At 43.0% G+C, this 12374-nt stretch overlaps 1 protein-coding gene across 1 annotated transcript in view; it reads right to left on the minus strand.

Annotated features, from left to right (window-relative positions):
* The window catches only part of cadpsa (Ca2+-dependent activator protein for secretion a), a 153258-nt gene that overhangs the window by 96029 nt on the left and 44855 nt on the right, over positions 1 to 12374 (minus strand). Inside the window, exons 4-5 of the mRNA XM_063911579.1 lie at positions 6541 to 6621; positions 6008 to 6244 (exon numbers count right to left, since the gene is read on the minus strand). Of these exons, the coding sequence (XP_063767649.1) occupies positions 6008 to 6244; positions 6541 to 6621 (318 nt within the window). The remainder of the gene's footprint in view (positions 1 to 6007; positions 6245 to 6540; positions 6622 to 12374) is intronic.

A 12374-nucleotide genomic window follows, 5' to 3' on the forward strand; every position in this document is an offset into this window, starting at 1 on the left:
GTCAGTAGATGTTTGCCTGCTGCGAACACGACTCATCTTGCTTGGGGTGAAGTCGTCCCGCCGTACTCTTACCATCCATTCGGCTCTCACCGACACATCCACTGGAAAGCTATGGAAGCTTATAGTACTATTGTACCTCGAAGAATTCGTACAAAGTGGTACACAGCAATGGAGTGCGGTGTTTTTCACGCTTTGATACGCCAACCGCCTCTCTTTCACCCGAAATTCACTCATATTTAAACTTTGTCAATAAAATTATTAGCAGCTACTCTAAACTAGCGTCTCCAATCTCCACAACAACACAACCTACCGGAAGTAGTCGAGCGTACACTCAACACACGGAAGTTAACCGGAAGTTCTATTTCATCCTTACTTACTGCCAGAGGCAGTGCTTTAGTACTGGATATATTCTGTCTTGCGCCTGCGCAGGTCGAGTATTTATAACAACAAAGTCACGTGTGACCTCGTATGACCCGGTTCTGGTATAAGTTCCGGTATCATCTACGAGATCAGTCCTTTTTCATCTTCTCGCTGCGCAGAGTGTTGCTCTCTGAGCTACAGAAAAGAATAAAAATAAATATTATTTGAGACTTAACGCTCTTGTAGCCTCGTGACCTCGCCCTTCAGAGGCTGCGACGAGCTGTCTCTCTCCAGAGAGGGAACTTGTGTGTCCGCCGCTCGGACCTTTGAAAAAGGAGCACGGGACCGGCGGATGCTCCTGCCGTTTACACATCAATACGTTAAGACACTGTTCCCAGCGTTAATGTGACTGCTGGTTCGCAGAGTGCTTTCACCGATCTAATTGGTGCTGTGCTAACGAGATTGGCGGCGTGCTGTGTCAGGGAAGAGAGTGTCCCGCTCTTCTCTCACTGTAATGTGCGCTGACTCGCGTCCCGCTTTCACAGTTTGCCCTTGAGCAAGGCTGTCGCGGCGGGCGTTAGTGAAGAGCTGATATTGTTTTATATACTTTGCTCCACATAAGTCCCTAGCTCAGGCTACCTGGTGCAGGAGTACTCTGTACATTATTTTCAAAATCATTACTGTTTTGTCTTTTCCTTATAGTTACTCGAGTGCTTTCGCTCAAGCTAACTTGGTAGGCAGGTAGAAAAAAGCTGATATTATTGCTATATACTTTGTCCCCCATAAGTCGCCGCTAGCAGTGTGCTCTCGCTCAGGCTACCTGGTGCTGGAGTGTTGCGTACATTATTTTCAAAAGCAACTTTAAACTTTGCCAAGTTCTGCCAACCTTAACTAACAGTTAATATCGATATGGCTGAGGGTTCGGCAAAAACGAAATCAAAAACGTATTGTTTCCACCCAGAATGGAAGCATGAATTTCTTTTCACATCAGCAAAAGAGAATACTATATGCCTCATATGCCAACAGGCGGTAGCCTTGCCAAAACGTGGCAACCTGGAGCGCCATCATGCTAGCACCCATGCTAAATTCAAAGACTCATATCCACTCAACAGTGCATTAAGATCAAAAAGAGTTGATGAACTGAAAAGAGGACTAAAAGCACTTCTGTGCCCATTTGAACAAACTGACATCAGAATTTGGCGCTCGATTTGTGGAGGTACAAGACATGGGGCAAGTAGTTGGTTTTGTATCAAACCCTTTCCTCAGCATTGACATTGAACAGCTGTCAGTTAAAATGCAGGAGGTGTTTACATTACCTATGGGCGTTGACATGGAGATTATTGAAATGCAAAGCGACATTGAATTGAAGGCCAGAGCAAGAGACCAGGACTTTTGGTCTCTCGTGAGTAGAGAGCGGTATCCACTGATTGTGTCATGCGCGCTTAAACTGAAGGCCTACTTTGGCTCCACATACTTACTTTCACAAATGAAAATAATAAAATCCAAGTATAGAACTCGTATGACTGACGCACATCTTACTGACCGCCTCAGACTGGCAATCACTAACTATCAACCAGATTTCAAAAGACTTACAGATAATGTGCAGTTACATTAAAGTCAGGCTGATAGAGCAACTTGAGCATTGACAGATATTGTGCATTGAACAGAGAAACTTAATATGGATTGTGTTCATTGAACTGTAGGCTAATATCTGTAAATGTGAATATTATTAATTGAACTGAAAACTAAATATTGTGCATTGAGCAGATACTGTGAATATGGATAGTTTGTATTGAACAGATAACTGTGTTTTTGTTTGTGTGTATGTATGCACGTACATTCAGCCTGTTGTAACAGATATTGATTGCAAAAATAAATATGACATGAACAGTCTTACTCCTAAGTGGGTTTTTTGGAAGATATCGGATTGGTCGATCTCTTGGATCTACAATTTGGAATAAAAAGTGATCTTGGGCTTGAAAAGGTTGGTTACCACTGGTGTAGGCGATCTACATGCCCTGGCGGTGAACAGCTTGTGTTTGAGGTGTGGCCAAACACGGCATTCCTCCCTAAGGTGCTGGCACGCTCACACCTTAATCGGCCTATCCAGCTGGCACGGTTCGAACCCCCAATTGGAGAGGGGGAACAACGTTCAAGGCTATTATGCCCAGTGTGGGCCCTTAAGGCTTATGTCGAGGCTACCGCATGCGTACGGCGGTCTGAACAGCTCTTTGTCTGTTACGGTGGTCCTAGGAAGGGCTGTGCTCTGACAAAACAGCACCTTGTCCCACTGGATCGTGGACGGCATTGCCCATGCATACAGGACAAGTGCCGTCCTCTACCGTCTGGAATAAAATGCCACTCTACCAGGAGTGTCTCCACGTCATGGGCGACCATGAGAGGGGTGCCCTTGGAAGACATACAGTAAGTGCTGCGGCCTCATGGGCATCACCGAGCACATTTTCCAGATACTACAGAGTGAATGTTGCCACCTCCCATCCATTGGGCGTGGTTGTTCTTCCGAGTTCCTCTACTACAAATTTATAAGGTGAGTACTCAGGATTCTCACTTACTGTTATAAGTCATCCAGTGCTAAAGCACTCCCTCTGGCGGTCAGTAAGGATGAAATAGAACGAAAGTTACGGATGTAACTACGGTTCTATGAATCCTGGATGACCGCCAGAGTTCTTGGTCGCTCAGAATCCCGTGATTCCACAAGAAGATTCTGTAGGACTGATCTCGTAGATGACACCGAAACTTATACCAGAATCGGGTCATACAAAGTCACACATGACTTTGTTGTTATAAATACTCGACCTGCGCTGGCGCGAGATGGAATATATCCAGTGCTAAAGCACTGCCTCTGGCGGTCAGCCAGGATTCATAGAACTGTAGTTACATCCGTAACTTTCGTTCTATTGTGCTTGTAGCGTATTAAGCTCAGGTCAAACTTTATCATGGATACATTTGTTTTTAAACGTCGTCAGACGGAACAACAGACGGCGGTGGCGGGTGTGTTGGATAAGGACACACCTTTGACACGTGCAGGGGAAGACGACCACTCCGGTCCCGCGTCTTCCATGTGCCAGGCTCGGCCGGACGAAGATGAGCAAAAAGAAGAGGAGATGGAGCAGGAGCAGGAGGAAGAGGAGGAGGAAAGGGGTTGGCATGGGCAGCCACAGCCAACCACTGTGGGCACGGACTCTGGCCATGATGCTAATGCTACCACTGACATTAGCCAACGACCCGGGGATGGACCGCGGCGCCCCATCAGGACAATTTACCCTTCAAGGCTAATAGGTAACCAGCAGAGATCTTTCAATGCTGCCTGGTATGGGACAACAGATGGCTTGAATATTCAGTTGAGATGGACGCAACTTTCTGCTTCGCCTGCCGAAAAATTGCCTAATTAGCATACTTAATTTGTTGGAGATGTTGTTTTGACTCTTGGCTGTTGTGTGGTAGACTATATATGGCTTTCGGACAACGTAACTATTAACTATACCATGCCTATTCAACTAGCGGCCCACGGGCCGAATCCGGCCCTTCTGAACTTTTTTCTGGCCCACAAGAGGTTGCCTGCAAATCGAAAATGCATATGTGTAATAGCATAAATAAATCTAATGTCTGAATCACACTAAATCCGGCGATGCGGCGAAAACGCAGGTTTCTCCATTCATTTGAATGAGGCCCGTTGTTTTTGCCTGCTGCGCTCTGAGCCGCAGGCAAAACTCAGCTTGTTTTGCCTGCGGCTCAGAGCGCAGCAGCCAAAATAACGGGCCTCATCAAATGCGTCTGGAAGGTTCGCGGGCCACAGAGACAGTACTTGAACTAACAACAGCTTCAAGATGTCTCTCTCCAAGCCAAAGAAACGTAAAGTTGATTCGGAGAATCGCCAATTCCAGAATGAATGGACGGACAAATATTTATTTACTTTGCAAGCCGCAACAAGTAATAAACCGGTGTGTTTATTGTGCAACGAATGTATATCCGTGATGAAAGAATACAACGTAAAGCGACACTATAACTCAAATCACGGCTCGTTTTCTGCCAGTTTTCCCGCGGGCTCAGAGGAACGGAGAAGGAAAGTACAGGGACTGCTAGCATCGTTTGAACGGAGTCAAGTGGCTTTTAGTCACTTTTGCACGGAACAAGAGAGAGCTAGATAGCATCCCTGCGAGTAGCCTGGACACTAGCCAGACAGAAGTGGCCCTTTACCGACGCGGAGACCGTTAAAGAGTGCATGCTTGCTGTCATTGATGAAGTGGTTATTGACCAAAAAGTAAAAGACAGCGTCACTTCAGCCATTAAAAAAGTACCTCTCTCAGACACAAGAACACTTCGCAGAGTGGAACTACTTGCAAAGGTTGTGTAAGGGAAGCTTTTGGAAAACCTTCCAACAGCGGAGTTTATATCAAACGCTGTGGATGAATCAACTGACTGTGCTGACATGGCCCAGCTATGCATCTATGTGAGGTTTTTTGATGGAGATCGCTTTAGGGAAGAACTTCTGGGGCTTATTCCTTTTGAGGGACACAGGTGAGGTTATTTTTCAAACGATAGTCTTGTTTTTTAACAAGTCTGTCTGTCTGTCTGTCTGTCTGTCTGTCTGTCTGTCTGTCTGCTGTCTGCTGTCTGTCTGTCTGCCTGTCTGTCTGTCTGTCTGTCTGTCTGTCTGTCTGTCTGTCTGTGTTTCTAGCTGTGGGAGGGTGTTTTTTTATTGAATATATATTCACATTGAAATTATGGCATTGATTTGAGCCCCACCGCTGTATGGGTTAGCCCCACCGTAGTTGAACCAGAACAAATACTCTGGCGCCGCCACTGCATGGACGTCATCAGCTGAGGGACTTTGCTCTGTTGCTCTACACATGGTTGTACTGGTATTTATAACATAAGCAGTGTAAAACATATGTCACATGACCTGAACCGTGTTTCTGCTCCCTTGTGTCAGATGTGGAAAAATGAAATCTAATCCCAAATCCATTCAGGATGTTTGTTATTCTCAATCTTGTTCCACTAAGAACGTAATCAGGATGAGTGATGTCATCTGTTTCATGTCAGCTTTTATTTTGAAACTGCACGATTATAATTGGAAACTTTCCATATCAACCTTCTGGCTTGGAAAAAGCATTTACCAGGCAGAGAGGGCCCAACACAAATATTGGTTGCATTTTTTAGAGCCGAATGTCAAGTTGTTTTTACTTCTGATAATTTGATCGTCATCAGTACGTTTTGATTTGTTGTTGTGAATGGAAATATAATTCTAAACAGAATTTTAAATCCCACTGATAAAGTTCCTAAGACATGTACATAGGGAAGTATTTTCTTTTAATATGTGTTGATCTGAAAGCCACAGACTCACTTTAGTATGACTCTTTAAAGCTCTCAAGATGAAACTCTCATTGCAAAGTGTAGCTTCATATTAAAGCTGTTATACTCATGTTGTTAAATGCCTCCTTTAAGGGCACTGTGAGGCTTATAAGAAATGTTCAATACGTGTTATGTTTCCCAGAGGATGAACCCTTGTCCAAACAGTGCCACCTAGGGATTGGTCATGTCAACTCTCTCTATCACAAATCCTCAAACTGCCGAATGTATGCAATTAAAATCATCATCTTTAATAAGTTCATGTCAGTCCACCCACCTCCAGGGTGAAGGACAGCACCACGTCAGATTTGGACAGAGTGTTCTCGTCCTCCTGGCCCATGTCCATGATGGAGGGGTTGTGTCCTCGTTTCAGCTTCTGGAGCTTGAACTCCCCTCCCTTGGACACTGGCATGCTCTCCAGGTTGGCCATCAGCAGGTTGACAGAGGATCGCAGCTCCTCAATGAACATGGCCTCCATCTCTCGGGAGGAGAACCTGGGAAACCTTCCACCATGCTGACCCGAACAGGAAGCAGACAATAATTCATGAGCACTGAATGTCCAGAACCACTGTAAAAAGAAACTTATGACACACTTTGAAATGAGTTAAACACTAAAATCAGGGGTAGGTGTTTTACTTTAGCAAAAATGAGTGACCTTTGGTGCCAGTGATGATAGTGGAAAAGAGTTGTCGAGATTGGGCTGTGTTTTCAGTTGGATCTTTTATTGAAAGCTTACTGCTGATGGTTTCATTATTCACTAGACAAGCTTTACCGTACATATCTATTCATTTGTTGTCCGTTCAGCCTTACCCGAGCTATCTGGTCGGCCATCTGCAGGCGTCCGTCCAGCTCTCTTCTGATCTGTGCTGCCTGCTCGTCAGGGTTGTCCAGCTGGGGAAACACAGACAGACACAGGACGCTTTACATGACCAACAATTTATGTTCCTAGAATATAGTCCTTAACATTATAGCAAGGTAAAAACAATGTCTTTACACACTGTTTAAAGGTCCCCAATTATACTATATTTGAAAAAAAAATATTGTATATAAAACATGTCTGTGAAGTGTTTTGCTCAAAATACCAAACAGTACCATTGTAGCATGCCTCATCCCCCTCTATTTCAGCCCTGTTCCTGAAGTGCTGATTCTGTGACTGTAGCTTTAAATGAACTAGCTGCTGCTGGCCACGCCCCTTTGGAGCTGCTGCTGGCCACGCCCCTTTGGAGCTGCTGCTGGCCGCGCCCCTTTGAAGCTGCTGCTGGCCACGCCCCTTTGGAGCATCATGATCTCTCCTCTGAAGAGAGTTTTATACCAGGAGAAACTCAGCTGAACGCTGCTGTGATTAAATATTATGTTCCAAACCACATCCAGCATTATTTCTGAAACAGTCTGGAGCTCAAACTCGCGGGTTTACCACAAGGACAGGACCTTTTATATTACACACAGTCTCTCCAGTACAGCTCGTTTTTACCCCCGTTTTTAGAGATGTGGGTAAGGAGGAAAAGAGAGAGGGTTGTATTTTCTGACACTTTGTGAGTCTCCTTACACACCGGGGACACATGTATGTATAAAAGACAGCAAAAAGTGCATTTTGCATAATAGGGGACCTTTAAATTAGATGAATGCACTTTCATCCCAGACTGAAAACTTTATTGAAAACACTTTCATAATCTCCTTGGTCATTTTTTAAACACATTTTATAAATGATAAACAAAAGTTTGCAGAAGATTAAACTAAAAACTCAGCTTCTGCCCTCAGGTAGCTGTAAACAGGGTCAGCATCGTCAGGAACAGCCTTCAGTAAATTAATACTGTCATGACAGACATATTTTCATTTGGACAAGCTGGCATGAATACAATGTCCTCTGGTTGAAAAAACAACATTACCATGGTGAAGAGTTATAGTTGTTTCACGTTTATTTTAATGCAACTTCAGAGATAGCAAAAGCACATCCTTCACTCAAGTAGAAGTACAGATACTTGTGTTTGGAAATACTATAAATGTTAAACTAAATGTCTTTATTCAAGTAAAAGTAAAGCAGTATGGGTTTTAAAATGTTCTTAAGTAAAAAGTAGCCAGAACTACCAACTGTCTTATAGAGTTGAGCTGGTAACCTGAATTGAGAATAGAACAGGGGGGTCCAAACTACGGCCCGGGGGCCAAATTTTGGCCATTTTGAATCGGCCCTCAGCAAATTCTAAAAGTATAATGGTATATGGCCCACAAATTAAACGTGTGCTTTTCTTATATTGTACTTCTCAAATATATATGTTCAAATATATTAATGAGTGCAATTCTCAAATACATTTAGTCATTTAAAATTCAAAACATTTTCTAACAAATCTTAGTTGATAAAAAAGAACCCCAATAACTTATTTCTGTAACAAGCTTGAAATTTAACCTTCAAATGTACTCTTATTATCAGCAATCTGTGGCTACTGTTTTAAGGAATGAGCTGCCAACAAAATAAATGAAACCCTAAAGACAGACGGGATGTAGGCTGTCTTTTTCTGAAAGCATTTTCAAGTATTGCACATTATTCACCTACATTTGATTTGTTTTGCTAACTTACAACTTAACTTTTGAGGCAATATTCACCTCTAAGTGGCCCAGCTCTCCGTATATTTTTCTGTATGTGGCCCTCGGTAAAAGAAGTTTGGACACCCCTTGAATAAAACATTAAAGAACTTCTATTTCAAATTGATATACTGTCATTGCCATTGTCTCATATTCACAAATCATATTTTCTATGACATAAGGATGAAAAAAGAGCGCAATGATTAATAATAATGATCACGCCACCAAATGCAGATTGAAACTTGCTGATTCACAAGGCTTTGTAAGTGATGAGTCATCATTTAGACAAGGTTTATGCAGGTCACCACGCTGTTTATCATTGACCGTGATTGTTAGCAGCTACGCTTGTGTTGTTTTCTGTGTGTGTGTGTGTGTGTGTGTGTGTGTGTGTGTGTGTGTGTGTGTGTGTGTGTGTGTGTGTGTGTGTGTGTGGCGAACTGTGATGATAAAATACATATTTTTGCTCTTTGCAGGTAAGAAGGGAGAGTTGGAATTGTGTAATTGATGGGTGAACATGTTATGTGTGAGTTTATGATCCCGGTTGGACTTTATGTAGTATTGTTTATGATCGTTACTTGTTCAGCCAACGTAACGTACTGAAAAAGGCTAGTAGTTAGCACTGGTTGCCTCGTTACCTCGAGCGAGCGGGAGGCTGGACAGTAGAACTATGAGCCGTAAAGAGTCCGGACTGCTCGTGTATAATTCATAGATAAATAAATAAGTTAAAAAAGATACATAATTGATTTGGTTAATGTTACAATGTTTGGTAGACGTGATTGGCTGACGTGTATCGGAGCAACAAATTGATATTGAATGTACAAGATGAAACTGGTCTGGAATAGCAATGCAACAGACATGACTATTGTTTGGATGTTGGTGCAGATGTTCATCATTTTCCTGTGTTAGTATAGTGAATACGTTGAGAGAACGAAAACACACACTTGAGTGAAGTTACTGTGCGTGTGTGTGTGTGTGTGTGTGTGTGTGTGTGTGTGTGTGTGTGTGTGTGTGTGTGTGGCGACCTGTGATGATGAAATACATATTTTTGCTCTTTGCAGAACAAAATAAAAGACTTTCAAATTAAATGTGTAGTGGGGGGCAATTTCACTCTGTACCACGCTACATGGTATGTGTGTTTGTGTGTGTGTGTGTGTGTGTGTGTAGTTTGAGTGAAATGTGATTTGTTACAGATCCAGGAGAGACTGCTGCTGCATTGATTGCTTTGCATTAAATTCATTCCAGACCTGACTCTATGGGGGCTGCTTTTAATATTTATAGATTACAGGAAATGCAATGCCGTTTCCAGAGTGGGGAGAGCTCTGTCAGCAGGGCAGTGTTCCATATAACAGAACAACATGTGCACATATCTGGATCCAGGATAAAGAACGACTTATTTCACCTTGCCATGGTGTCCTAATATCATTCACAATAATGCAGCATGGCTTAAATTCTTGCAGTTGCTCCTTTTGAAGAACGGCAGAGCTTGTGGGGATTAGGTATTCCCTGCATGGATTTTTTTTTTTAAATGAATCTTCATGTTCAGCTGCAGGGAAGTGACAGACAGGTGAGCAGAAAAGAGAACAGTCTGTCCCTCTCGCTCTCCCTCCTTCACCCGTGGGTCCGTGCATTGATTTTCTCCCACTGTCTGCTTTAACATCTTGCCAGAACACCCACCCCTGCTGTAACCACTGACTGAGGAGCAAGTTTCGTTTACTGCTGTCTAGGTATGCAGGATACAAGTGGCGGCCGTGCATTTCACACCTAGGCCTTCAGTGATGTCCTACTCAGTCCTACCTGAATTATTCCACCTCTTAATACCATCATTATGACGCCATGGCTCTAGAAACTATATATTTAGACAGAAACGCAGTATAACCGGGCGTTGCATCACCTTAACATAGTCAAGTACAACAGAGTTATATTAATATTTCCGAAGCATTTATAATCAATACATCAGCATTTACAGTTAACTTAATTAATCAGATTATCTGACAAACCGCTCCTTGACACCTGTGTCCGTCACATAACGCAGAACAAGTGCCAGCTGTGCTACATTACCCACATCTGACGTCTCGTCCACCATAACAGCGACAAAGGGTGCTTTTTTAATCTTCATTTTGATCTCTTCTCCCATCACTTCAGCAATAGCATAAATCAGGTCGTTTTGTATTTTGCCTGACGTCCCAGTAAACATGTTGTTTGTGTACAGGTGGTAATGCAAATCTGTGTTGTTCTCAGCAAGAAAAGAGAGAAGCTCCACGTAGTTTCCTCTGTTTCTGGACTCGGCGCTTTCATCGTGTCCCCTAAATGAAAGTTCCGTGTTTACCCAAAAACAGGACACAATCAATCAGTCGTTCAATATTTCCCTATTTTTGTTCACCCTTTCGTTGTGGAGCTCCGTTTCCCTGCGCACTTGTTCGTTGAGCTGTAGATCCACTCGGGTGTCCCCAAAGGTTTTCAAAAGCACCAGTGCTTGTAAGTGCCCAGCCGTGCTTTGGAGTCTGCCTTGGTTAGACAACTCAAGTTTGCAAATCCAGTGTGGCTCCAAACACCAAATCGATCAGTTGTAAATATCAGGCCTTCCCAGCAGTACAATTTGCAGTGCCTCTCGGAGGCTGTGAGCCAGGGGTACCGCTCGTAGTTTCCCTGCTGTGCTAGGCTCGCTAGCGTTGGAGTGGGTCGTTCCCTTCTCACGATGTCTAGCTTTTTTTGAAAAGTTCCTCTTGAAAATGGCGTTGTTGTTATTATATCTGCGACCAAATCAATCTCTTCTCCTCCTTCAGCCATTGTGGGTTGAAAAAAAATAGCTTGTAGAAATCTACACAAATTAGCTCGCTCAAGTTCTAGTTCAGTTTGCTAGCTCTGCCCATAGACTGTATGGCTCTGCCTAGCTCTGCCTCTCAATAGTGCGTATCCAATCAGAAGATGTGCACATGCTAACGTTAGCGTACACCTGCTAGCTGGCCCGTTGTCGCCACCTCGAAATCTGATTGGTTAACGGCACAGTTTTGTTTGCGTTCACTTTAAGCTACAGGCGCCCGCACTGTTGATTCTGAAGGCCTAAGGGCAGATTTCTTTGACCCTAGCAACACATTATGGCTGAAATATGATTGGATAAAAGCTCTAACATAAAGGCCAGCCCTCTAAATCTCGTTCTGAGGCTGGAAGCAGGCCAGGAGAGAAGGCTTTGCTTGTTGAATTCCAACACAGAGAAATGTTGTAAGTAGTTTAAAGAATACAATAATAATAATAAAAAAAATGTAATTTAACTGAAAGACAAACCTATAAATGATAAAACCAGAGAAACTGATAGTGCTGCAGTGGTGTATTGTTTTCCGGAGCTGTATACACTTGAATTCAGAGCGTTTTTCACAGACTGTGTGCCAACAGTGGTTAAAACTGGCTAAACACTTACATCTAACATCAGAAACGATGCACAGCGTTGACTAAAATCGTTGCATTAACGAAAAACTGTAAATATAAAAAAAAAAAACGCTTCAAGAAGCTCAGAACACAACAGTGATGGGGGGACATTAAAAAGTGACGCACACAGCTGGGACCGGAGTGCTTGGTGGATGGATGTATTATTACTATTACCCAAATGTACGGGTTCGAATCCTGTCGCTAGAGTATGAATATTGTTTATTTTCATTTTTATTTTTTGGCCAGTGTTTTTTCTGTTGTTGTCTGTAGGTGATCTCCACATGCACATTTACATGAAGTGATGCTTACGTGTACCGGGTGTCTGGAGGATCGGTAAATTAAATCCATTCTTCAGTGTTCTTGGGAGGCCGTCGTATATATTTGTGACTTTGTTTTACTTGCTGCCAGGGCCGTCGCACAGGGGGGTAAACCACCACAGCTGTGGGGGGGGGGGGCAAGGCAGAGGGGGGCCCATGGGAAGTTTAGATTTTTTTTTTTTTTCAAAGTATTTTTTGTTGTTGTTCAACTACATTTCATGATAAATATCAATCTAAATGCAAGCTTAACGTATTCGTTTTTATAAATTGTATGGTATATTATTCCAAAAAAGTAAAATCTGCTGTCACTACACTATTGTGAACACC

The sequence above is a fragment of the Eleginops maclovinus genome, chromosome 20, assembly GCF_036324505.1.
Source record: "Eleginops maclovinus isolate JMC-PN-2008 ecotype Puerto Natales chromosome 20, JC_Emac_rtc_rv5, whole genome shotgun sequence".
NCBI classification, from domain to species: domain Eukaryota; kingdom Metazoa; phylum Chordata; class Actinopteri; order Perciformes; family Eleginopidae; genus Eleginops; species Eleginops maclovinus.